Raw genomic sequence first — 25,260 nt, 5'->3', positions numbered from 1 at the left:
TGATTATCACCTGCTGGGAATACAGCTTGTGAATTGTTTCCAATACTGCCTCCCTGTCGGAGGGAGACGTTGGTAAAGCAGACTTCAGGAACCTGCGAGGGGGAGACGTCTCGAATTTCCAATCTGTACCCCTGGGATACTACTTGTAAGCTCCAGGGGTCCACTTGCGAGTGAGCCCACTGCGTGCTGAAACTCTTGAGACGACACCCCACCGCACCTGAGTCCGCTTGTACGGCCCCAGCGTCATGCTGAGGACTTGGTAGAAGCGGTGGAGGGCTTCTGTTCCTGGGAATGGGCTGCCTGCTGCAGTCTTCTTCCCTTTCCTCTATCCCTGGGCAGATATGACTGGCCTTTTGCCCGCTTGCCCTTATGGGGACGAAAGGACTGAGGCTGAAAAGACGGTGTCTTTTTCTGCTGAGATGTGACTTGGGGTAAAAAAGGTGGATTTTCCAGCTGTTGCCGTGGCCACCAGGTCCGATGGACCGACCCCAAATAACTCCTCCCCTTTATACGGCAATACTTCCATGTGCCGTTTGGAATCTGCATCACCTGACCACTGTCGTGTCCATAAACATCTTCTGGCAGATATGGACATCGCACTTACTCTTGATGCCAGAGTGCAAATATCCCTCTGTGCATCTCGCATATATAGAAATGCATCCTTTAAATGCTCTATAGTCAATAAAATACTGTCCCTGTCAAGGGTATCAATATTTTCAGTCAGGGAATCCGACCAAGCCACCCCAGCGCTGCACATCCAGGCTGAGGCGATCGCTGGTCGCAGTATAACACCAGTATGTGTGTATATACTTTTTAGGATATTTTCCAGCCTCCTATCAGCTGGCTCCTTGAGGGCGGCCGTATCTGGAGACGGTAACGCCACTTGTGATAAGCGTGTGAGCGCCTTCATTTAATTTATCTGATTCAGGAAAAACTACAGGTAGTTTTTTCACACCCCACATAATACCCTTTTTTGTGGTACTTGTAGTATCAGAAATATGTAACACCTCCTTCTTTGCCCTTAACATGTAACGTGTGGCCCTAAAGGAAAATACGTTTGTTTCTTCACCGTCGACACTGGAGTCAGTGTCCGTGTCTGTGTCGACCGACTGAGGTAAATGGGCGTTTTAAAGCCCCTGACGGTGTTTGAGACGCCTGGACAGGTACTAATTTGTTTGCCGGCCGTCTCATGTCGTCAACCGACCTTGCAGCGTGTTGACATTATCACGTAATTCCCTAAATAAGCCATCCATTCCGGTGTCGACTCCCTAGAGAGTGACATCACCATTACAGGCAATTGCTCCGCCTCCTCACCAACATCGTCCTCATACATGTCGACACACACGTACCGACACACAGCACACACACAGGGAATGCTCTGATAGAGGACAGGACCCCACTAGCCCTTTGGGGAGACAGAGGGAGAGTTTGCCAGCACACACCAAAACGCTATAATTATACAGGGACAACCTTTATATAAGTGTTTTCCCTTATAGCATCTTAATATATAATCATATCGCCAAATAAGTGCCCCCCCCTCTCTGTTTTAACCCTGTTTCTGTAGTGCAGTGCAGGGGAGAGCCTGGGAGCCTTCCCTCCAGCAGTTCTGTGAGGGAAAATGGCGCTGTGTGCTGAGGAGAATAGGCCCCGCCCCCTTTTCGGCGGGCTTCTTCTCCCGTTTTTCTGACAACCTGGCAGGGGTTAAATACATCTATATAGCCCCAGAGGCTATATGTGATGTATTTTTAGCCAGTATAGGTACTTTCATTGCTGCCCAGGGCGCCCCCCCCAGCGCCCTGCACCCTCAGTGACCGTTGGTGTGTAGTGTGCTGAGAGCAATGGCGCACAGCTGCAGTGCTGTGCGCTACCTCATGAAGACTGAGAAGTCTTCAGCCGCCGATTTCTGGACCTCTTCTCTCTTCAGCATCTGCAAGGGGGTCGGCGGCGCGGCTCCGGTGACCCATCCAGGCTGTACCTGTGATCGTCCCTCTGGAGCTAGTGTCCAGTAGCCTAAGAAGCCAATCCATCCTGCACGCAGGTGAGTTCACTTCTTCTCCCCTAAGTCCCTCGTTGCAGTGAGCCTGTTGCCAGCAGGACTCACTGAAAATAAAAAACCTAATAAAACTTTTACTCTAAGCAGCTCTTTAGGAGAGCCACCTAGATTGCACCCTTCTCAGCCGGGCACAAAAACCTAACTGAGGCTTGGAGGAGGGTCATAGGGGGAGGAGCCAGTGCACACCACCTGATCCTAAAGCTTTTACTTTTGTGCCCTGTCTCCTGCGGAGCCGCTAATCCCTATGGTCCTGACGGAGTCCCCAGCATCCACTTAGGACGTCAGAGAAATTAAAAGTACTTACTAACTTTTGAAATAAAAGTTTGGTGTTACTAATGGTCCCTCTGTTGGGATAGGTCTGTCTCCTATATATGTTTTAATTGTTTTAAACTGCCATATGTTTGATTAAAAGGAACTGTGCAGCCAGGCGCTAATTAAGCCACCATTTTGTTTAGGGTATATAAACCCCAAACCCAGACAATACACTATACCTTTGAAAAAGCTGCAAGCTCTATGCAGCGAAACGCGTCAAGTGTTACCTACTGGAGCAGGACAATCTCTATTTGGATCCGAACCAGCCCTCGTCATCTACCAGCTATCCAGAGGAGTCTTAGGCACCACCTAATCACCGTATTGCATGAGGTACTCACCTATATATGAGACACGCTACATAATCCTCTAGCCGTGTATGGAAGGAACAATTTGGACTCTCTAATTTTACAAAAGACTCTTTATATTGAATTTTTTCCTGACTTCCATCTCATTTAAGGGCACTATTTGGAACGGACTCCCTGCATTGCATCATGCCATATGTCCTGACCCAGTATATCGGGTAAACCATTCCCTTTTAGAATTACATGAATTCATGTGGTATAATAATTATTGCACAGGATACTGTTTTTAATAAATTGTTTTTTCTTTTAACCTTGACACACTTAGTGTCATTAATTGTTCTTTCCTCCTGGAGCGCAGCCTGCCCTTTTCTCTTTGTTGTACACTTACTCAATAGTCTATCCAATGTGTCATGCTTTACGCCACAACTGGACGGGCATTTAAATGTGCCCACCCAGTTGAAATGTCTCCATCTCAACTGCCCCAGCAGCAAGTGCACGGGCGGTTGGCGGACACAGCCAGATGTGCCAACCGCTGTGCTGCAAGGTTGATGCCATACGTTTGTGGAGGTACACACCCACCGCCGGGCTCGCAATATATTGGCCTATATAGTGCTAATTGTGTACGCAGCTTTAGAAGCAGATTTCTTACATTGCACAACCTATCCACTTTATCTCTCTCCAAGGCTTGATACATCTCCACCTGGCAGAGCCATAATGCTATGCTCGATCCCTAGATGGTAGCACAGCATTTAATAAGTGGAGTGTGATATCAGGGGTGTGCATCGCTTTACAGACACCCGGGATCCTGGCAGTCAGCATCCGGACGCTGGGATCCTGGCCGCAGAAAGCTGACGGGTAGGGAGCGAGCGCAACAAGTCCTTTGCGCACTCACTGCGCTAGCCACACTTCGGGCTTGCCACAGGTTCTATTCTCACTCTATGGGTGTCGTGGACACCCACGAGTGGGAATAGTCCCTGTTGGTCAGCATGTCAACCGTCAGGATAGTGAGGGGGCGTGATGTAGGGGGAGATGTTGTGACCGGCGGTCTCCTGACCGTCGGTCACATAACTACATCCCATTATGAGTGCTTCAGTGTGCCCTGAATTTCAAGGACCATTCCTATTTTGGCTGCAACTCTGAAGTACAGCATTCCTATTTCCCTAAACTTCTAAATATTCTGCTCAGATTAAGAGTGAGAGGGAAGATTCACAATATTTGATTCCAAAATAGATACAAGTGGCAACTTTTAGGATCTATCGAATACTGGAGTCATGTGAATGTGACAATTTCCTATTTTAAAGGGCTGGTAGCCCTTAATATTTATTACCTCTGAAGACATGAAGCATGTATGGTGCCAGAATAGACCTTTTCTGCACGTTTACAAAACAAAATGTTGCTGCACATAAATCATGTTCATTGTGGTGTATGATCAGTTATTTCCACTGTTACATTCTTCTAAAACAAGGTTACTTAAGCACAGAAATATAACCTACCTGTACAAGATCTTTCCTTGGTCTTAACATCAGGAGAGGTTTACTAAGACGTATAGAACACAACCCTCCTCTGCCTTCATAACAACAAACTCCTGCACATCTGGGGAATAAACACAAATCACATTTGTGTAACAAAAGGTGAGAAATGCTCATTTTAAAGAAGACACATAAACATGGTAGTTCTACAGTGCCTACAGAAAATCATCATATCCTGATAAAATACTTACCCTTTGTCATATTACACTCTGGAAAATAAAAAAAATTAAATCAAACTCTTTGCAGCAAGTTATGAGAAAAGGAAATGTAAAAAGAAGATTTTAAACCTACCGGTAAATCTATTTCTCCTAGTCCGTAGAGGATGCTGGGGACTCCATGAGGACCATGGGGTATAGACGGGAGATAGGGCACCTAAAAAGAACTTTGACTATGGGTGTGCACTGGCTCCTCCCTCTATGCCCCTCCTCCAGACCTCAGTTAGAGAACTGTGCCCAGAGGAGATGGACACTACAAGGCAGGATTTAGAAATCCAAGGGCAAGATTCATACCAGCCCACACCAAGCATACCACGTAACCTGGATCATACAAAACCAGTTAACCGTATGAACAATAACAGCAACGGTCCAAGACCGATGTCAACTGTAACAGAACCCTTATGTAAGCAACAACTGTATACAAGTCTTGCAGAGTTTCTGCACTGGGACGGGTGCCCAGCATCCTCTACGGACTAGGAGAAATACATTTACCGGTAGGTTTAAAATCTTATTTTCTCTTACGTCCTAGAGGATGCTGGGGACTCCGTAAGGACCATGGGGTTTATACCAAAGCATCCAATCGGGCGGGAGAGTGCGTATGACTCTGCAGCACCGACTGAGCAAACGCTAGGTCCTCATCAGCCAGGGTATCAAACTTGTAGAATTTAGCAAAAGTGTTTGACCGCGACCAAGTCGCCGCTCGGCAAAGCTGTAATGCCGAGACGCCTCGGGCAGCCGCCCAAGAAGAGCCCACCTTCCTAGTGGAATGGGCCTTAACCGAATTTGGTACCGGCAATCCAGCCGTAGAATGAGCCTGCTGAATCATATTACAGATCCAGCGAGCAATAGTCTGCTTCGAAGCAGGTGCGCCAATCTTATTGGCAGCATACAGGACAAACAGAGCCTCTGTTTTCCTAATTCTAGCCGTCCTGGCTACATAAATCTTTAAGGCCCTGACTACGTCCAGGGATCTGGAATCCTCCAGGTCACTTGTAGCCACAGGCACCACAATAGGTTGATTCACATGGAATGACGAAACCACCTTAGGCAAAAATTGCGGACGTGTCCTCAATTCAGCTCGATCCACATGAAAAATCAAGTAGGGGCTTTTGTGTGACAAAGCCGCCAATTCTGACACTCGCCTTGCTGATGCCAAGGCCAACAACATGAGCACCTTCCAAGTAAGAAATTTCAACTCAACCTTGTTAAGCGGTTCAAACCAGTGTGATTTTAGGAACTGCAACACCACGTTGAGGTCCCACGGTGCCACTGGAGGCACAAAAGGAAGCTGGATGTGCAGCACTCCCTTTACAAACGTCTGGACTTCTGGAAGAGAAGCCAACTCCTTCTGAAAGAAAATCGAGAGGGCAGAAATCTGTACCTTAACAGAGCCTAATTTCAGGCCCATATCCACTTCTGTCTGTAGGAAGTGGAGAAAACGACCCAGATGAAAATCTTCCGTAGGTGCATTCTTGGTTTCACACCAAGACACATACTGTCGCCAGTTACGGTGATATTGCTTAACCGTCACCTCCTTCCTAGCCTTTATTAAAGTAGGGATGACCTCTTCCGGAATCCCCTTTTTCGCTAGGATTCGGCGTTCAACCGCCATGCCGTCAAACGTAACCGCGGTAAGTCTTGAAATACACAGGGCCCCTGTTGCAACAGGTCTTCCCTCAGAGGAAGAGGCCAGGGGATCTCCTGTGAGCATCTCTTGTAGATCTGAGTACCAGGCCCTACGAGGCCAGTCTGGGACAACGAGTATCGTCTGTACTCTTCTTTGCCTTATGATCCTCAACACTTTTGTGATGAGAGGAAGAGGAGGAAACACGTAGACCGATTTGAACACCCACGGTGTTATTAGAGCGGCTACAGCCACTGCCTGAGGGTCCCGAGACCTGGCACAATACCTCCGAAGTTTTTTGTTGAGGCGTGACGCCATCATGTCTATTTGAGGAGTTCCCCAAAGACGTGTTATATCTGCAAAGACTTCTTGATGAAGTCCCCACTCTCCTGGATGGAGATCGTGTCTGCTGAGGAAGTCTGCTTCCCAGTTGTCCACTCCCGGAATGAAGACAGCCGACAGAGCGATTACATGATTTTCCGCCGAGCGAAGAATCCTGGTGGCTTCCGTCACTGCTGTGACATTGTCTGATTGAATCAGAACCGGTAGGTTTCGAAGAAGACTCTCCGCTTGTCGAAGGCCGTTGTAAATGGCCCTGAGTTCCAACACATTGATGTGTAGACAGGACTCCTGGTCTGACCAAAGTCTCTGAAAATTTTTTCCTTGTGTGACCACTCCCCATCCTCGGAGGCTCGCGTCCGTGGTAACCACCACAGGAGAGACACCCTGGCCCCTGGGGACAGAGTTATTTTCCGATGTAAGTGCAGATGGGACCCGGACCACTTGTCCAGAAGGTCCCATTGAAAAGTCCTTGCATGGAACCTTCCGAAGGGAATGGCCTCGTAGGCCGCCACCATTTTTCCCAGAACACGAGTGCATTGGTGAACTGACACCCTTCTCGGTTTTAGCAGGTCTCTGACCATGTTCTGGATGTCCTGGGCTTTCTCTATTGGGAGGAAGACCTTCATTGGTTCCGTATCCAGTATCATACCTAGGAACGGTAGTCGAGTTGTCGGAATCAACTGTGACTTCGGTAGATTTAGAATCCAACCGTGTTGCTGGAGCACTCTCAGAGAGAGCGCCACACTGCTCAGCAATTTCTCTCTTGATCTCGCTTTTATCAGGAGATCGTCCAAGTATGGGACAATTGTGACTCCATGCTTGCGCAGGACCACCATCATTTCCGCCATTATCTTGGTGAAAATCCTCGGGGCCGTGGAAAGTCCAAACGGCAACGTCTGAAATTGGTAATGACAATCCTGTACAGCGAATCTCAGGTATTCCTGATGGGGGGCATATATGGGGACATGAAGGTACGCATCCTTTATGTCCAGAGACACCATAAACTCCCCCTCCTCCATGTTGGCTATTATCGCTCTGAGTGATTCCATTTTGAATTTGAATCTTTTTATGTACAGGTTTAGGGATTTCAGATTCAAAATAGGTCTGACCGAACTGTACGGTTTCGGGACCACAAATAGGGTTGAGTAGTAACCTCTTCCCTGCTGGTGCAGGGGAACCTTGATTATCACTTGTTGTATACACAGCGTTTGAATTGCAGCTACCACTACATCCCTTTCCGATGTGGAAGTTGGGAGGGCCGATTTGAAAAATCGGCGCGGGGGGCACCTCCTCGAATTCCAGTTTGTAACCCTGGAAAACTATTTCCAACACCCAGGGATTCAGGTCTGATCTGACCCAGGCCTGACTGAAAAGTTGAAGACGTGCCCCCACCGGTGCGGACTCCCTCAGGGGAGCCCCAGCGTCATGCTGTGGGTTTTGGAGCAGCCGGGAAGGACTTTTGTTCCTGGGCACCTGCCGAAGCAGGTGCTCTTTTGCCTCTGCCCTTACCTCTGGCAAGGAAAGAGGATCCCCGACCTCTTCTGGACTTGTGCGACCGAAAGGACTGCATCTGATAGGGTGGTACTTTCTTTTGCTGTTGGGGAATATATGGTAAAAAATTTGATTTACCTGCTGTAGCTGTGGAAACCAGGTCCGTCAGCCCATCCCCAAACAATACAGCTCCCTTATGTTTTTTGGAATCCGCATCACCCGTCCATTGGCGAGTCCATAAGGATCTTCTCGCTGAGATAGACATGGCATTGGCCCTAGAAGCTAGCAATCCAATGTCCCTTTGAGCATCCCTCATAAATAAGACTGCGTCTTTTATATGGGCTAGAGTTAAGAATATAGTATCCTTATCCATATTATCAAAGTGATCTGTCAGCTCATCTGTCCAAGCTGCAATTGCGCTACACACCCATGCCGACACAATTGTCGGTCTTAGCACAGCACCCGTATGAGAATAAATACACTTTAAGGTAGTTTCTTGCCTGCGATCTGCAGGGTCCTTAAGGGCCGCTGTATCAGGAGACGGTAGCGCCACTTTCTTGGACAAGCGCGTCAGGGCCTTGTCCACAGTGGGGGGTGATTCCCAAATCTCCCTGTCCTGTTTAGCGAAGGGGTATGCCATATAAATTCTTTTGGGGATCTGCGGTCTCTTTTCCGGAGTCTCCCAAGCTTTTCCAAAGAAATCATTTAATTTATGAGATGTGGGAAAATTAATAATCTGTTTCTTTCCCTTAAACATGTGTACCCGGGGACCGAGGGTTCATCCTCAATATGCAACACATCCCTTATTGCCACAATCATACACTGAATGGCTTTAGTTACCATAGGGTAGTGTTCACTCTAGGTGTCTTTCACAGGGCGCTGCGCCCTGCCCCTTTTTTAGACACCTGAATGCCACCCTGCCCGTTTGTGTGCGCCCTCCCGCTCCGCACTTTGCTGCCCGCCGGACACATTAATCACACTGCAGTGATCGCAAAGAGGGACTCGGATTTTAAAAGTGAGCGGGTCCCGCAGGACGCGCTGTTTTTTGCTGACCGCCGCCTCACAGCCAATAGAAATCCCCAAGCCCTGCCTCACCAACCAATCGCTGCCGGCAGCGTCTCCCAATCCAAGCGCCACCTGAGACGTCGGTCCCTCCTCCCTGCGCTGATCTCCAACCCATTGAATGTGCTGGTAGCAACCGGGCGCGGACATCACGATGACAGGAGAATGGAAGATGCAGGAGGGAGCCGAGGAGGAGAGGAGCGCCTTCACCACGGGCAGCCCGGTGGGTCTGCTGCAGAGAACATGAGCTGGGGCCGAGCGGGACATGTCAGTGCGGTCGGGCACCACGACCGCAAAGTACCAAGAGGTCAGAGCGCTGCGACCTGGGGGAATGGTGATAAATCTTTAGTTTCACAAACGTGCGGGCGGGCCTTTCCTATATTTATTTAATAACATGGCCAATACCTGCACATTATACCTGTGAGGGCGCTTCCTGTTACGCTGCATCTTATTCCCCCAGCGTCCCAACTACTAGTGCACACATCCTGCCCCCTGCTACCACTACTGCACCCATCCTGCCCCCTGCTACCACCACTACTGCACCCATCCTGCCTCCTACCACTGCTGCACCTATCTTACCCCCTGCTACCACTACTGCACCTATCCTACCCCCTACCACTACTGCACCTATCCTGCCTCCTACCACTGCTGCACCTATCTTACCCCCTGCTACAACTACTGCACCTATCCTACCCCCTACCACTACTGCACCCATCCTGCCCCCTGATACCACCACTACTGCACCCATTATACCCCACATACCCACACAGTGCCCATTATAAACACCCCCATACCCACACAGTGCTCAGTATTCCCACCCCCACAGTGCCCATCATACACACACCCCATGCCCACACAGTGCTCATTATACACCCGCCAGAGCTCATAAAACCCTCTAAACCCACACAATGTCCAGTATGCACACCCCCATAGTGACCATCATACGCACACCCATACCACACAGTGCCCATCATATGCACATCCCTATACCACACAGCGCCCATCATACGCACACCCATACCACACAGCGCCCATCATATGCACACCCCTATACCACACAGCGCCCATCATATGCACACCCCTATACCACACAGTGCCCATTATACACCCCCTGCAGCTCTCATAATGCTCTATACCCACAGTACTCATTATACACACTTACAATGCTCATAGCACCCTCTATACCCACACACCCGCACAGTTGCCATCATACGCACAACCCATACCCACACATTGCTCATTCCCCCCCCCCACCCCTTCCCAAAGCGCCTAGCATATGGGTACTCCATACCCACAGTGCCCAGGATACATCCCCCTATACACAGTGACCAGCATACATAAACTCCCATATCCACACACAGTGCTCAGCATAGACACAACTGCCACACCCACACAGTGCTCAGCATACACACAAACAATCCCCAAACCAAAGCAGTGCCCAGCATACGCACACACCCCATACTCAGACAGTGCCCAGCATACGCACACACCTCGTGTTATAGCGGTAGGGCTTCAACAAGGACACAGAGAAGCTGATCTTAAAAGTTGACGGGGAGCAGGAAGCACCGAATCCTGGGTACTGATGCCTCCCTACCCCTAACACTGCCTACAGCACTACCTGCACCTAACCCTCTGTTTGCCCCCCAATACTGCCATAACTGCTATCTACCATGTGGGGTGGTCTAATGCTATGTGGGGAGGCATAAGGGGATCTCAAAAGCATACGTTGCTATGGGACCCAGAAACTGAAGTAGGAACCAAATTTTTAAAACTGAGGGGTCCCTGGGACCCACTTTTTTTTTGGCTCAGCGCGATCACTGTGTCTCCCTGCATGAGAGACAGAGACCTCCGCGTCCCGCCCGCCTCGTCCCGCCCGTCCTTAGCTGTCAGCCGTCGCAGCTCCCCTCCTCTGTGAGCAGACTATAGGTCTGCTCATGATCTGATGAGACAGGAGGGCTGGGTTTGCCTCGCCCGCGGAGACAAACCCAGCCCTCCCTCCTCTGTGTACATGGATCAGTGTGGTGGCCATTTTCAACCAGCTCCGCAATGTGTGAGGGGGGACCCGCAGCATCAGCCCCCAGTATGTAAGATTGGCACAAAAAAAGCGGAGATCAAAAATGTGCCCTACCTGGTGCAGTGTGTCTTGTGCTCTCTACCTGGTGCAATGTTTCTCAGTGCTCTCTACCTGGTGCAATGTTTCTCAGTGCTCTCTACCTGGTGCAATGTGTCTCAGTGCTCTCTACCTGGTGCAATGTGTCTCAGTGCTCTCTACCTGGTGCAATGTGTCTCAGTGCTCTCTACCTGGTGCAATGTGTCTCAGTGCTCTCTACCTGGTGCAATGTGTCTCAGTGCTCTCTACCTGGTGCAATGTTTCTCAGTGCTCTCTACCTGGTGCAATGTTTCTCAGTGCTCTCTACCTGGTGCAATGTGTATAACGTGCTCTCTACCTGGTGCAATGCGTCTCAGTGCTCTCTACCTGGTGCAGTGTGTCTCAGTGCTCTCTACCTGGTGCAATGTGTCTCAGTGCTCTCTACCTGGTGCAATGTGTCTCAGTGCTCTCTACCTGGTGCAATGTGTCTCAGTGCTCTCTACCTGGTGCAATGTGTCTCAGTGCTCTCTACCTGGTGCAATGTGTATAACGTGCTCTCTACCTGGTGCAATGTGTATAACGTGCTCTCTACCTGGTGCAATGTGTATAACGTGCTCTCTACCTGGTGCAATGTGTCTCAGTGCTCTCTACCTGGTGCAATGTGTCTCAGTGCTCTCTACCTGGTGCAGTGTGTCTCAGTGCTCTCTACCTGGTGCAGTGTGTCTCAGTGCTCTCTACCTGGTGCAGTGTGTCTCAGTGCTCTCTACCTGGTGCAATGTGTCTCAGTGCTCTCTACCTGGTGCAATGTTTCTCAGTGCTCTCTACCTGGTGCAATGTGCATAACGTGCTCTCTACCTGGTGCAGTGTGTCGCAGTGCTCTACCTGGTGCAATGTGTCTCAGTGCGCTCTACCTGGTGCAATGTGTCTCAGTGCGCTCTACCTGGTGCAATGTTTCTCAGTGCTCTCTACCTGGTGCAGTGTGTCTCAGTGCTCTCTACCTGGTGCAGTGTGTCTCAGTGCTCTCTACCTGGTGCAGTGTGTCTCAGTGCTCTCTACCTGGTGCAGTGTGTCTCAGTACTCTCTACCTGGTGCAATGTTTCTCAGTGCTCTCTACCTTGTGCAGTGTGTCTCAGTACTCTCTACCTGGTGCAGTGTGTCTCAGTGCTCTCTACCTGGTGCAGTGTGTCTCAGTGCTCTCTACCTGGTGCAGTGTGTCTCAGTGCTCTCTACCTGGTGCAGTGTTTCTCAGTGCTTTCTACCTGGTGCAATGTTTCTCAGTGCTCTCTACCTGGTGCAATGTTTCTCAGTGCTCTCTACCTGGTGCATTGTGTCTCAGTGCGCTCTACCTGGTGCAGTGTGTCTCAGTGCTTTCTACCTGGTGCAATGTTTCTCAGTGCTCTCTACCTGGTGCAATGTGTCTCAGTGCTCTCTACCTGGTGCAATGTGTATAACGTGCTCTCTACCTGGTGCAATGTTTCTCAGTGCTCTCTACCTGGTGCAATGTGTCTCAGTGCTCTCTACCTGGTGCAATGTGTATAACGTGCTCTCTACCTGGTGCAGTGTGTCTCAGTGCTCTCTACCTGGTGCAGTGTGTCTCAGTGCTCTCTACCTGGTGCAGTGTGTCTCAGTGCTCTCTACCTGGTGCAGTGTGTCTCAGTGCTCTCTACCTGGTGCAATGTGTCTCAGTGCTCTCTACCTGGTGCAATGTGTCTCAGTGCTCTCTACCTGGTGCAATGTGTATAACGTGCTCTCTACCTGGTGCAATGTTTCTCAGTGCTCTCTACCTGGTGCAATGTGTCTCAGTGCTCTCTACCTGGTGCAATGTGTCTCAGTGCTCTCTACCTGGTGCAATGTGTATAACGTGCTCTCTACCTGTTGCACTGTTTCTCGGTGCTCTCTACCTGGTGCAATGTGTCTCAGTGCTCTCTACCTGGCGCAATGTGTATAACGTGCTCTGCCTGGCGCAAAGTGTAGAATGTGCTCTGCCTGGCGCAATATGTATAACGTGCTCTACCTGTCGCAGTGTGTATAGGAGGTTCTACCTGGTGCAGTGTGTATTAGCTGCACTACTGTGTGGTGTAATGTGAATTGCCACTATTATGTGGCCATGCCCCTTCCCCACGAAAAACAACTCCCCTAAATTTTTGCTGCGCGCCTTTGGCGCGCACTGCCCATTCTTTATCATGTGGGAATGGGAGGACCAAGCATTATAGTATGTACCTAATTTTGCCCTTCTAACTGAAAAATGTACCCTCCCGAACGTAAAATGTGCCCTCCCGAATGAAAAATGTGCCCTACCCGTGATCAGCACCCTGCCCTAAAAAAAATCCTAGAGTGAACACTACTAGGGTGCAATTTTACTTCGTCATAGTCGACACTGGAATCAGAATCCGTGTCGGTAGTAGTGTCTTGTGTTAAGGGACGCTTTTGAGACCCCGACGGGCCCTGTGAGTCGGTCCAATCCGAGGATTGACCCCATGATGTCCCCCCTAATTCAGCCTTATCAAGCCTTTTATGTAAAGATGCCACACTTGCATTCAACATATGCCACATCTCCATCCAATCCTGAGTCGGCACAACCGACGGGGACGAACCACTCATTTGCTCCACCTCCTCCTTGGAGAAGCCTACCGCCTCAGACATGTCGACACACACGTACCGACACCCCACACACACAGGGATTAAGCTATAAGGGGACAAAACCCCAACCGGGCCCTTAGGAGAGACAGAGAGAGAGTATGCCAGCACACACCCAGCGCTGAAAAACACTGGAATATATATGACCAGATAGCGCTTTTTATATATATATATATATATATATATATATATATATATATATATATATATATATATATAATCTTAATTCCCACTCACTGCGTCGCCAAAGTGCCCCCCTCCTCTTTTTTCCAGCCTGTGAAGTTCAGCAGGGGAGAGATCAGGGTGCCAGCGTATCTCATGCAGTTTCTGTGGAGAAAATGGCGCTGGTTAGTGCTGAGGATCAAGCCCCGCCCACCCAACGGCAGGCTTCGGTCCCAGTAAGTCTATATAAAAAATGGCGGGGGATTTTAGGATTTACTGTCCCACAGCCTAATCCTGCTTTATATTGCCAAAAAATGAGGAAACTTGCTGCCCAGGGCGCCCCCCCCTCCGCCCTGCACCCTTCAGTGCCTGCTTGTGCGTGTGTACTGGGAGCAATGGCGCGCAGCGTACCGCTGCGCGCTTACCTCATGAAGATCTGATGTCTTCTGCCGCCTGATGTCTTTTTTGCCTTCTCATACTCACCTGGCTTCTATCTTCGGCATCTGTGAGGAGGACGGCGGCGCGGCTCCAGGACGAACCCCAGGTGAGACCTGTGTTCCGACTCCCTCTGGAGCTAATGGTGTCCAGTAGCCTTAGAAACAGTGCCCAACTTGACAAGCCAGCTCTGCTTCTCTCACCTCGGTCCCACGATGCAGGGAGCCTGTTGCCAACAGGACTCCCTGAAAATAAAAAACCTAACAAATTCTTCAAAACAGAAAACTCTGGAGAGCTCTCTGCAGTGCACCCAGTCTCCTCTGGGCACAGAATCTAACTGAGGTCTGGAGGAGGGGCATAGAGGGAGGAGCCAGTGCACACCCATAGTCAAAGTTCTTTTTAGGTGCCCTATCTCCTGCGGAGCCCGTCTATACCCCATGGTCCTTACGGAGTCCCCAGCATCCTCTAGGACGTAAGAGAAAAAGCAATAACAAACCAGTGCCTGAACAGTGTAAGTATTGTAAAAGCTTGAACGAAGCCTTTTGGAGCCATTGCCTCTCTGCTATTGACTTGATGAGCTCAAATATGCTGCGTAACCATACTGAACCACAGTATTTCACCCAGATATTTGATGATCTCAGAGCTGAGGGTGGACAGGAGAACATGGAACCAGCTTAGAAAAGTATTGGCCAAGTAATCATCGTGATCTGTTGGTGTTCTATAAAGAAGAGGTTGTCACACATTGAGGTCGCAGGCCCCGTTACCGGACCCAGTGGAGCTGTCTCATGGCCATTAGTGTTCCTTCTGGCCGAAGACATCCCTGAGCTTCATACTTGCAGCCAGCTGGATGGTTGGAGTAATCTCCTGCGCTGTCGGAGTATCGGCGTCACCATCTAGGCCAATATCACTTGACTGAATACCAACTAGCTAGAGTCCACTGCCTGCACACATGATCCACTCAGCCTACCTGAGACAAGGACACCCTATTTAAACCAGTTCTGGTAGTGAACTCATTGCCAGGACAACTTCTCTCACGAGACCTGCTTCCTGGCAGTGTACCGGTGCATCTCTTAGAAGCGACTGTGTTATCTACTGCTGTCTTGCTGTCAGCTCCAAGGCTGTGCACCATACACAGCAAGCTCCACCATCAGCTCCAGGCTGTGCACTATACAGAGCAAACTCCACCATCAGCTCTAGGCTGTGCACTATACAGAGCAAGCTCCACCATCAGCTCTAGGCTGTGCGCTGTAAGTTCTAATACATCAAAATCAATTCCAGGGCTGTGAGTTGTACACGGCAAACAACTATTTCAGACTGTGCTCTATATACAGTTTACTACAACATCAATTCCACCCTGGTTGCCATACTTGTTGAACTACTCCCAGCAAAACAAAGTATTGAAGAAAAAACTGAGGCCCTTTGGGTGACTATAGAAACAGGTGAGAAGTCGATTATTCAAATTGGCGTGAGATGCAGGCCACCAGGACAGGAAGAAGAACTGGACAAGAACCTACTGCATGACATAACTAAAATGGCATTAAAAGGAGAGGTAAAAATCATGGGAGACTTTAATCTTCCTGATGTAAACTTGGAGGTGTCTGTTGCTAGTTCCACTAGAAGTAGGGACATTTTAAATTCCCTTCAGGGAGCATCCCTCCACCAATTGGTGAGGGAGCCCACTCGGAAAGACGCAATATTAGGCTCAATAGTTACAAATGGAGACAGAATATCGGACGTAAAAGCAGGTGAAAACCTGGGATCCAGTGATCATTAAGCAGTATGGTTCAGCATAAAGACAGACTGACTCATCCCATACAAAAACAAAGGTGTTGAATTTTAGGAAGGCCAATTTTGTAGGGATGGAAAAATGTGTAAGCGATTCTTTGGCAGAGTGGAAGAACTTGGAAGCAGTGCAGGAGAGGTGGGAAACATAAAAAGTGCAATATTAAAGGCAACAGGCCTTTGTATCAAAAGTGTTAGGAAAAACACAAGGAAAAGGAAGCCAGTGTGGTTTGCAAAAGAAGTAGCAAATATTGTGAAAGCAAAAAAGATGGCTTTTAGGAAATATAAGCAGACACAAAATAATGAAGACAAAGAGATATATCTTGTTAGACAGGAGACTAAGAAGGTAATCAGACGTGTAAAGGCACAACCTAAGGAAAAAATAGCCCAGTCAGTGGGTAAAGGAGGCAAAACTTTTTTTTTTTTGTTATATAAGCAAAAGGAGAAAAACAAAAGGAGGAATAATAAAACTAAAGACAGACAGGGAGTCTTGTTGAGGGAGACAATGTAATAGCAGATCATCTTAATTATTTTTGCTCAGTATTCACTGCTGAGAGGGGCGGGGGGGCCACAGTTCAGTTGCAGGGATATTCAGGTAAATGAAACAAGTACATTTACAGAGGAGAAGGTTCTAACAGAACTCTCAAAACTGAAAGTGGACAAATCTATGGGGCCAGATGCGATACATCCAAGAATACTAAAAGAACTTAAAGAGGTGCTCGTAGCACCATTGACAGAATTATTCAACCAGTCATTAGCTACAGGAGTAATTCCAGAGGACTGGAAAAAAACGAACGTAGTCCAACTGCACAAAAGTGGAAGCAAGGAAGCGGCAAGCAACTACAGACTAGTGAGATATACCTAATGCCCCCATTGCACCCACATCCCCTGTGCAGCATGCCCCAGGGACTTACATTAGCAGGATGCTCCTTCGTGGACATGCTGCTTCAGGGTTCCGGCTGTAAGCGCTGCGGCTGTCTGTCAGGGCTCTGCGGCTCCTAGTTGGCTGCTTAATACTGCTGCTGGCCATGACTCAGTCTATGGGTGCTAGTGGGCTGTGGGCGGACGGAGGCGGAACGCAGTTTTGCCCAAAGTTAACCCCCTTCCAACGGAACTGCAAAAGGACCTCTGCCCGTGGGCCGCAAAAGGATGCAGTAGGGGCGCATGCGGCACGCGAGTTTTACACCCCTGGTCTACTACATTCCAGAAAAAAATGAATTCTAAAACATGCCAGGCAGATAGTAAGAGCAGGGAAAAATATATATTTCAGCCACTCATTCTCTCACATTTAGAGGGACAACTAAGGCATCCCCACTGTCCAATTCTCCAAGAAGCCAAAGCTTGCTACCCAGGCAATTTCATGCAGCAATACCAGAGTACGCATACATTAGCTAACTGCAGAAAAAGAAACTATTTGAAACTGATCCGAATATCAGAGAACTATAAAGCTACTATGTAACAAGTGACTAACTGTATATTATCCAACATTAGACATTATCAGCTGTTATACGGCAGTGCTGTTTGGTCGAGCAGATCACATTGGATAACTATGACTGTATCAATGCAGAAAGTGGCTTTTATTGTACATAATCATCCTTCTCACTAGAAATTTCCGGTAGGAGTACAGCAGTAACACTGGATTAACATAACATACGTTAGTAAGCAGTGATTTCACTAGCGTACAATGACACTGGGCTAGATTCAGAGATGTAGGAACACTTGATTATTTGTGTACATATCAAATGGTTATTGATCTGAGCATGCATAGGATCAGGACTGTGCATGTGCAGATCAGTGGATGAGACAATGGTCACAGTGCCTCCTAGGCCATCTTAAGATGGGGAGTGTTTTACAAAATGGGGGCATGTCTGCCCTATTTATAGGCGTGTCGAGGCCAGTGTCTGCATGATTACACTGGCTATCCTGAGCAACCTGATGCTTGCAGATGATCCGATGATGCATCTTGGACGCAGCAGCGGATCAGAGTATACGGCAGGAAGCATTTACACAACACGCCTCCTGTGGCATTAGCATATTTTCGCACAGCAGCTGCGTCGCTGTGTGATTGCATTCACATCTAAATCAGCCCCATTATCATTTCAATGATGAACATATGAACGTTGGGAAAGTTTTAAGGTAGCATCTGGAAAACCTTGTCGTATTATTATTTCATATATTTACACCATGTGGTGAGCCCCTAACAATTCTCTGTGTATACACTGCCATAGCAGTAAATAAGCAATGTCACGAAGTTGTGAATTGAAATGAACACTGCAAACTACTGTACAGGCTCTCTAAATTAATAATTATCTGCACTGTACAGACATGCTTATTATATTGTTTACAAATCGCTGACATGTTGCTCAGTGCTGTACATTTCTGCGCTGCTCCCAGCACTGCAGTGTGTGCTGGGAATATGCTGCTGCTGCTGCCATACACAGGATGAGATGTCAGTGTGTTGATGTTAGAGCAAGCACTCACAGTGTCATCCTCGGGCTCCACCTCACTTCCACCCCGTTCAGCTTTCCCCAGAAGAACGTGTCATTGAACTGCAGGAATAATGCGTGAATGTCGGGACTCGGATCCAGCAGTTCCCAGGACGGGTCCACCACCGACATGACCCCGGGGCTGGCTGCGGCTTCAGTGGCCGGCCTCTCTGGCTGCCAGTACACCGAGCTATAATCAGGGGTAGGCGCCCAGGCAGCCTCGGCCTCCTGTTCCCGGTTATACTGCTCCTGCAGCCGCGCAGCCAGCTGGTAATCCGCATCGTCCATAGCGCTGGCCGGCACCGGGGCCTGGATGAGACGGATGTTTTGGGCGGAAATCAAAACTTTCAGTGGAGCATTGTAATTGGTGGAAGCGTCTGTGACGTATGGAACCAAACTAACAGCAGCGCCCTCTAGAGGCGCCTTTAGGTCTCATTCAGGTGGGTTGACCATTCTCTGCCGGAGCAGGGACCGTCAAGCGGCGCCGCGTAGCGGCCGGTCTGGGATAATGCAGTAGCAGTTGGACCTCGGTCTATCCCAGATCGTCATCTAGGCTCGAGCGTGTTTATGTAACTCCAGTGCTATGCTGTGTCTCTGGTAATGAAGTTCTATGTGACTCCTGTGACTGAGGCATGCAAAGCAGCAGCATGGCATATAGATCTGTTGCGGGAACTAAACAATATGTGTGGCTGTGGCATGGCAATACTAGAGCCTGCGAGCTACGCTTGGCAGACCTAGCATGGCAAAAAAGTAATTACTTTCTGTAGCAAACTCATGTCCGGACTGCGTACCAGAGCCGAAACTAAACATTGATTTTATTGTCCTGAGCAATAGGGCGCACTGGTGCCCCCACCCTATTATGGTGGACAGTGTCGGACTGGGGCATGAAGGGCCCACCAGGGGAATGCTGTTGTAGGGGCCCATGCTTAAGGGTGTGGCCAGGCTCCAGTGGGAGCTTGGCCAACCACCACAGAGGTTTGGCTAACTATTACACAGTACATGTTCCGGTTAATGTATAATAAACCAAATTCTTGTGAAGTATAATGTAACATGTATAATGCATAATTCAAGTGCACTAAGATAGAGTCTGGAACCTGATCCCTAGAGGAGGAGGAGGGCCCACAGGCAGTGGGGCCCACCGGTGGTTTCCCCATTCCCCTGTGGGCCAGTCCGACCCTGATGGTGGACCAATAGCACTCCCACACCAGGTGGTGGGCCAGATATTGCACTGCCTTAGCTATGGTTGTCCTAACCTTTAATGGATGGGCCACCAGAACCAGTTCACTTTCACCAGGCTAAACATCCACGCTTTATCTAAACAACAAGTTAGCCCCAAGCAATTTTTAGGAACTGGTTTCCCTAACAAATGACCCATGAGGCAAAGTCTTGCAACTCAGGGGTCTATTTACTTAGCCTTGGATGGAGATAAAGTCAACAGAGTTAAAGTACCAGCCAACCAGCTTCTGTCATTTTTCAAACCTAGCCTGTGAAGTGTCAGGAGTGGATTGGTGGTACGTTATCTCCGTCGACTTTATCTCCATCCAAGGCTTAGTAAATAGACCCATAACTTTCAAAAGTCCTAGATATATTCCTATACCACTGGTTCTCAAACTGTGTGCCTAGGCAGTGATGTGCGGTGTGGTGAGGCAGAGCCTTTACTGTCATACTAATGTTTGCGTCAGAGTTTTGACTGTGTAAAGCAGGGGTGGGGAACCTTTTTTCTACCAAGGGCCATTTGGATATTTATAAAATCCTTCGGGGGCCGTACAAAAATTATCAACTTAAAAATTAGCCTGTCCCCAGTAGATATGCCCCCAGTAGTTATGCCCCAAGTAGTAGATATGCCCCCAGTACATATGCCCCCAGTCACTTGTTATGCCCCATTAGATATGCCCCCAGTCAGTTGTTAAGCCCCATTAGTTATGCCCCCTAGTAGCGCCGATTACACACACACATTAAAAGAAAAAACAAAACACAGTACTCGCCAGCCCCGCTCCAGCTTCCGGACCGTTGCACTCCGCCTGGCCGCGTGCTCCTCAGAACTATGGGAAAGACGTTATGACATTTCTCCCATAGCACCGCACAGCTGCACGCACACACTGACAGAGCCGGAGCCCAGGAGTGAGCTCTTGCCTCCGGCTGCAGCTGAGGGGCAGAAGCCGGGCACCCGTTAGTAAAAAATCTCAGCAGGCACCCGGCATCTCCCTCGGTTAGGTGAGCCGGGCCGGATCAAGTGGCTCTGCGGGCCTTATACGGCCCGCGGGCCTGAGGTTCCCCACCCCTGGTGTAAAGTATATGAAAAACACAAAAAATATGTTAGAAATATCTTCTCTGTATTTGTCTAATTATTTTATAGTCAAAACTCTGGAGTAAAAAGTATATGACATTGGATGCAGTGCCTCACCTGCCTATCTTTTCCACACGTCTCTGATCATTACTCCCCAAATTTCCAGCAGTATATACTGCTGCACCATTGCATAATTCCCACATGCACCCTTAGGCTCATATATTGTGTATAAATCTGGTACTAGCCAGTGCTTCCTGAGCCATTTACCTCACTGCACGTCCCTGGTGTCTAGGCACCCTGGGGTGCCACGAGGCTCTTGCAGGGGTGCCTCGAGTTGGTAGTCCAGGACCACATTAGGCAAAACCAGTGCTAGTGGCTGCCAATCATAAAACGTATGGAGAATCAGAAGCAAAACTGTCCACTACCACATAACTGAAGCTAAGGGTGACGGGTAGGCACAATTTACTTAATTTTTTTTTTCTTTTTCTAAATTTATCAATAAAATAATTTATCCTAGTGGTGCCGTGAAATAAATGCTGAAGCTCTAGGGCGCCGTAATTGAAGAAAGTTTGGAAACCACTGGCCTATACCTATCTTCATCTTCTTCTTCCTTCTTATGTTCCTGTTCGGTTTCCCATCATTTGTCAATGACAAACATATCCAAAAGAAGCAACATGAAAATGTGTATATACTTTCTCTCCAACGTTCTGCTACATGTGCCCCTAGTGCCACTTCAGACCCTGAAATTGTCAAAGTCTGCTCCGTAAGCTTAATTTCTCTTCCTTTTATCCTGTCTCTGCTCTCCCCCATACATCTGCCTTTCCTTCCACTTATAAATACATTTCTCCAACTCCCAGTAGTACCCACATTAAAACATCATGGGTAGAATGTAATAGCTTGCAAAAAGCAGGTTGGTTTTGCCGTGTAAATGACTGCCGCTTTAAACAAAGTGAGCCCTCGCACAAAGTCTCGCACTTTCAGCTTCTCGCAGGCTATTATATCCTTCCCCTCCCCCCCACCCCCACCTTCCCCAACACTTGATTCTTTGCCCATTTTCCAACTAGCAGCAAAACCGGCTGTTAAAGTGCTAACTGGGCTCCAGACATCTTAAGGGCCTCTTTTACACTGACCTGTTTTGATTACTCTTATAACTTACCTCTGCTGGTCTCCCTGAGTGATTCACAGTTCCAGCCCCCTCTCAACTGTGCATTTATTTTTACTGCCCACAGGGAGGAGGAGACGGCAGAGCTGGGAGTAGAAGGTGGCAGCATGGCAAAGATGAGGCAGCCTTGCACCAGGCACAGAGAGGAGAAGGAGATGGCAGAGCAGGGAGAAGAAGGCATGGCAAAGAAGAGGTGGCCGCACAGCAGGCATAGGGAGGAGGAGGCGGCAGCATGGAGATGAGTAGAAGAAATCGGCACGTGGAGCAGGCTTGTAAGTAGGATCTTGAAAGCAGAATGGGGAGGAGGTGGTGAGACAAAGTAGGGGAGGCCAGACTGAGCCGAGATGGGCCAGGTTGGCTGACGTGAATTCCAGGTGACCAGGTGCTTCATATATTCTTACCACTACTAGCAAGAGGAGGATGGAGGGGCAGTACGAGGGCACAGGATTGAGGAGCAGGTCTACGAATGAAAGAAAACCTCAGCTCTGGAAAGGCATTGTCAAGCGGCTCACCTAGATTCCGACCCCTATCACCATCCCCTTAGACCGCACACCTCTGCTAGTCTGCTGTGATATGCGGGCAGTGCAGCGTCATACCGCACTGCCTGGAGCGTTGGGTGGCTGTACAAGCTGCGTGTCTGGGGCACCGTGGGTCAGTGACGGTAGTGTTGGCATGCCAGTTTTTTTGGCCCTGGTGTATACATGCCCATTTTCTCAGAACGGTCAGGAAATTGGCGATTTTGGGGGTAGAGTTTCACAGCTTCCAGAAAAGTCAGCCACTCTTCCACAACCCTCCACTAACACCCTCCCTTCATCCCAATCCCCATCGATTAGGTGACATTGATGATCATTGTTTGCAAAACATCAATATTTTCTTGCAAGTAAAGGAGTATAGCAGTGGCTGGGGTATGCAGGCAGGGGGGTAGGTTATCAATTTTACTGGTGACGGCAGGGTGGTTGTCAGTCTTATTGGTGGGGCCCCACAACTCATAACCATGGGTCCTCCACAATCCTTAAGCCTGCCCTGCATGGAAACTACACAAAGATTCCGCCGTCTGCCAATCTCTGTTCCCTCCTCTTGGCACTTTGATTACAGTTCCTGACAGCGAGTAGGAATTCATTGTACCTGTTGCTACATTCTTTGACTGGTAGGGAAGAAGTAGTTAATGAAGGATCACGGCTGCAGGCTGGAGACTGTCTGGATTAGCATCAGCTATGAATGGGGTGGATTTGGCAAGAATATTACCTGTATGTGCTAGGGGCGTGATCTCTGACACAAAAGGGCAGGAGCAGCAGAGTCTCTGTATCAGACTGTGTGTGTCCTGAACATGCCTCAGCAGTATGTGCAGCGGCATAGCGTTTGCACGGCTGCTAAAACTAGTGAGCGAGCGATCAACTCGGAATGACCCCATTTGTCTCCAGCCCTCAACCTCTGTTACATTTTTTTTAAAAATGTGGCCCCCAGACTATAGTACACAGTTGTGCCAAAAGGGGCAGTAAGATACTTTTCATGCAATTCTGGCCTTGTTAAAGGGGCCTGGGTCATTTGCTGAGGGGGATATGGTCCCCCTTTGCTTCACAGCGACGTGCATAGCGGTCTGGTCAGTTACCAAGGCAACCCTGCTGAGGGGACAAATATCCCACTTTGCATCTGTCAGCGCCGCCTTTTGCAGCTCTTGGCACCGCACATGGGCCCTCATTCCGAGTTGTTCGCTCGTTCTTTTCCTTTGCATCGGTGCGATTTTCCGCTAACTGCGCATGTGCAATGTCCGCACTGCGGCTGCGCCAAGTAAATTTGCTAAGAAGTTTGGTATTTTACTCACGGCATTACGAGGTTATTTCTTCGTTCTGGTGATCGTAATGTGATTGACAGGAAGTGAGTGTTTCTTGGCGGAAACTGGCCGTTTTATGGGAGTGTGTGAAAAAACGCTACCGTTTCTGGGAAAAACGCGGGAGTGGCTGGAGAAACGGGGGAGTGTCTGGGCGAACGCTGGGTGTGTTTGTGACGTCAAACCAGGAACGACAAGCACTGAACTGATCGCAGTGGAAGAGTAAGTGTGGAGCTACTCAGAAACTGCAAAGAAAAATCTTTTCGCAGTATTGCGAATACTTCGTTCGCAATTCTGCTAAGCTAAGATTCACTCCCAGAGGGCGGCGGCTTAGCGTGTGCACTGCTGCGAAAAGCGGCTAGCGAGCGAACAACTCGGAATGAGGGCCATAGTATTTTTTTTTTTGGGAGGAGATGTGAACACGCCTCCTGGATTTGATCTAACTGGAAATTAAGTTGTCCAAGTGGCAATAGCATAGATTAGAGATGTGCGCTGACCCCCGTCATGGGTTCTGGCTTTGGATCTGTATCTCCTTCATGTTTTGTATCTATATTTGGTTTTTCCAAAACCAGCCTTGTGGGTTTGGATCTGTATTTTTTTACAAAAATCATAAAAACAGCTAAAATCACAGAATGTGGGCCTGTTTTTGTTCCTACAGTGTTATTAACCTTGATAACATTAATTTCCACTCACTTTCAGACAATTTTGACCACCTTACAGCTAACAATATTGTTTTCATCCAGTGTAGGCCAAAAATAAGATTTTACTCACCGGTAAATCTATTTCTCGTAGTCCGTAGTGGATGCTGGGAACTCCGTAAGGACCATGGGGAATAGCGGCTCCGCAGGAGACTGGGCACAACTAAAAGAAAGCTTTTAGACTACCTGGTGTGCACTGGCTCCTCCCACTATGACCCTCCTCCAAGCCTCAGTTAGGATACTGTGCCCGGAAGAGCTGACACAATAAGGAAGGATTTTGAATCCCGGGTAAGACTCCTACCAGCCACACCAATCACACCGTATAACTTGTGATACTATACCCAGTTAACAGTATGAAATATAACTGAGCCTCTCAACAGATGGCTCAACAATAACCCTTAGTTAGGCAATAACTACATACAAGTATTGCAGACAATCCGCACTTGGGATGGGCGCCCAGCATCCACTACGGACTACGAGAAATAGATTTACCGGTGAGTAAAATCTTTTCTCTAACGTCCTAAGTGGATGCTGGGGACTCCGTCAGGACCATGGGGTTTAGCGGCTCCGCAGGAGACAGGGCACAATAATAAAAGCTTTAGGATCAGGTGGTGTGCACTGGCTCCTCCCCCTATGACCCTCCTCCAAGCCTCAGTTAGATTTTTGTGCCCGGCCGAGAAGGGTGCAATCTAGGTGGCTCTCCTGAGCTGCTTAGAATAAAAGTTTAAGTTAGGTTTTTTATTTTCAGTGAGTCCTGCTGGCAA

General features: G+C 48.7%; 1 protein-coding gene and 1 long non-coding RNA gene across 2 annotated transcripts in view; one reads left to right on the top strand and one right to left on the bottom strand.

Moving 5' to 3' along the window:
- SPRTN (SprT-like N-terminal domain) overlaps positions 1 to 19,048 on the bottom strand; it is a 125,766-nt gene extending 106,718 nt beyond the window's left edge. The window contains exons 1-2 of the mRNA XM_063917775.1: positions 18,517 to 19,048; positions 4,161 to 4,260 (exon numbers count right to left, since the gene is read on the bottom strand). Coding sequence (XP_063773845.1) covers positions 4,161 to 4,260; positions 18,517 to 18,809 — 393 coding nt within the window. The 5' untranslated portion in view covers positions 18,810 to 19,048. The remainder of the gene's footprint in view (positions 1 to 4,160; positions 4,261 to 18,516) is intronic.
- LOC134910108 (uncharacterized) overlaps positions 18,991 to 25,260 on the top strand; it is a 271,401-nt gene continuing 265,131 nt past the window's right edge. Inside the window, exons 1-2 of the long non-coding RNA XR_010176120.1 lie at positions 18,991 to 19,118; positions 22,038 to 22,242. This is a non-coding gene — a long non-coding RNA (uncharacterized LOC134910108). The remainder of the gene's footprint in view (positions 19,119 to 22,037; positions 22,243 to 25,260) is intronic.

Source organism: Pseudophryne corroboree, chromosome 4 (assembly GCF_028390025.1).
Source record: "Pseudophryne corroboree isolate aPseCor3 chromosome 4, aPseCor3.hap2, whole genome shotgun sequence".
Lineage (NCBI taxonomy): Eukaryota > Metazoa > Chordata > Amphibia > Anura > Myobatrachidae > Pseudophryne > Pseudophryne corroboree.
Note: the sequence above shows the minus strand (reverse complement) of the source record. Positions and strands in the feature narration are given on the sequence as shown.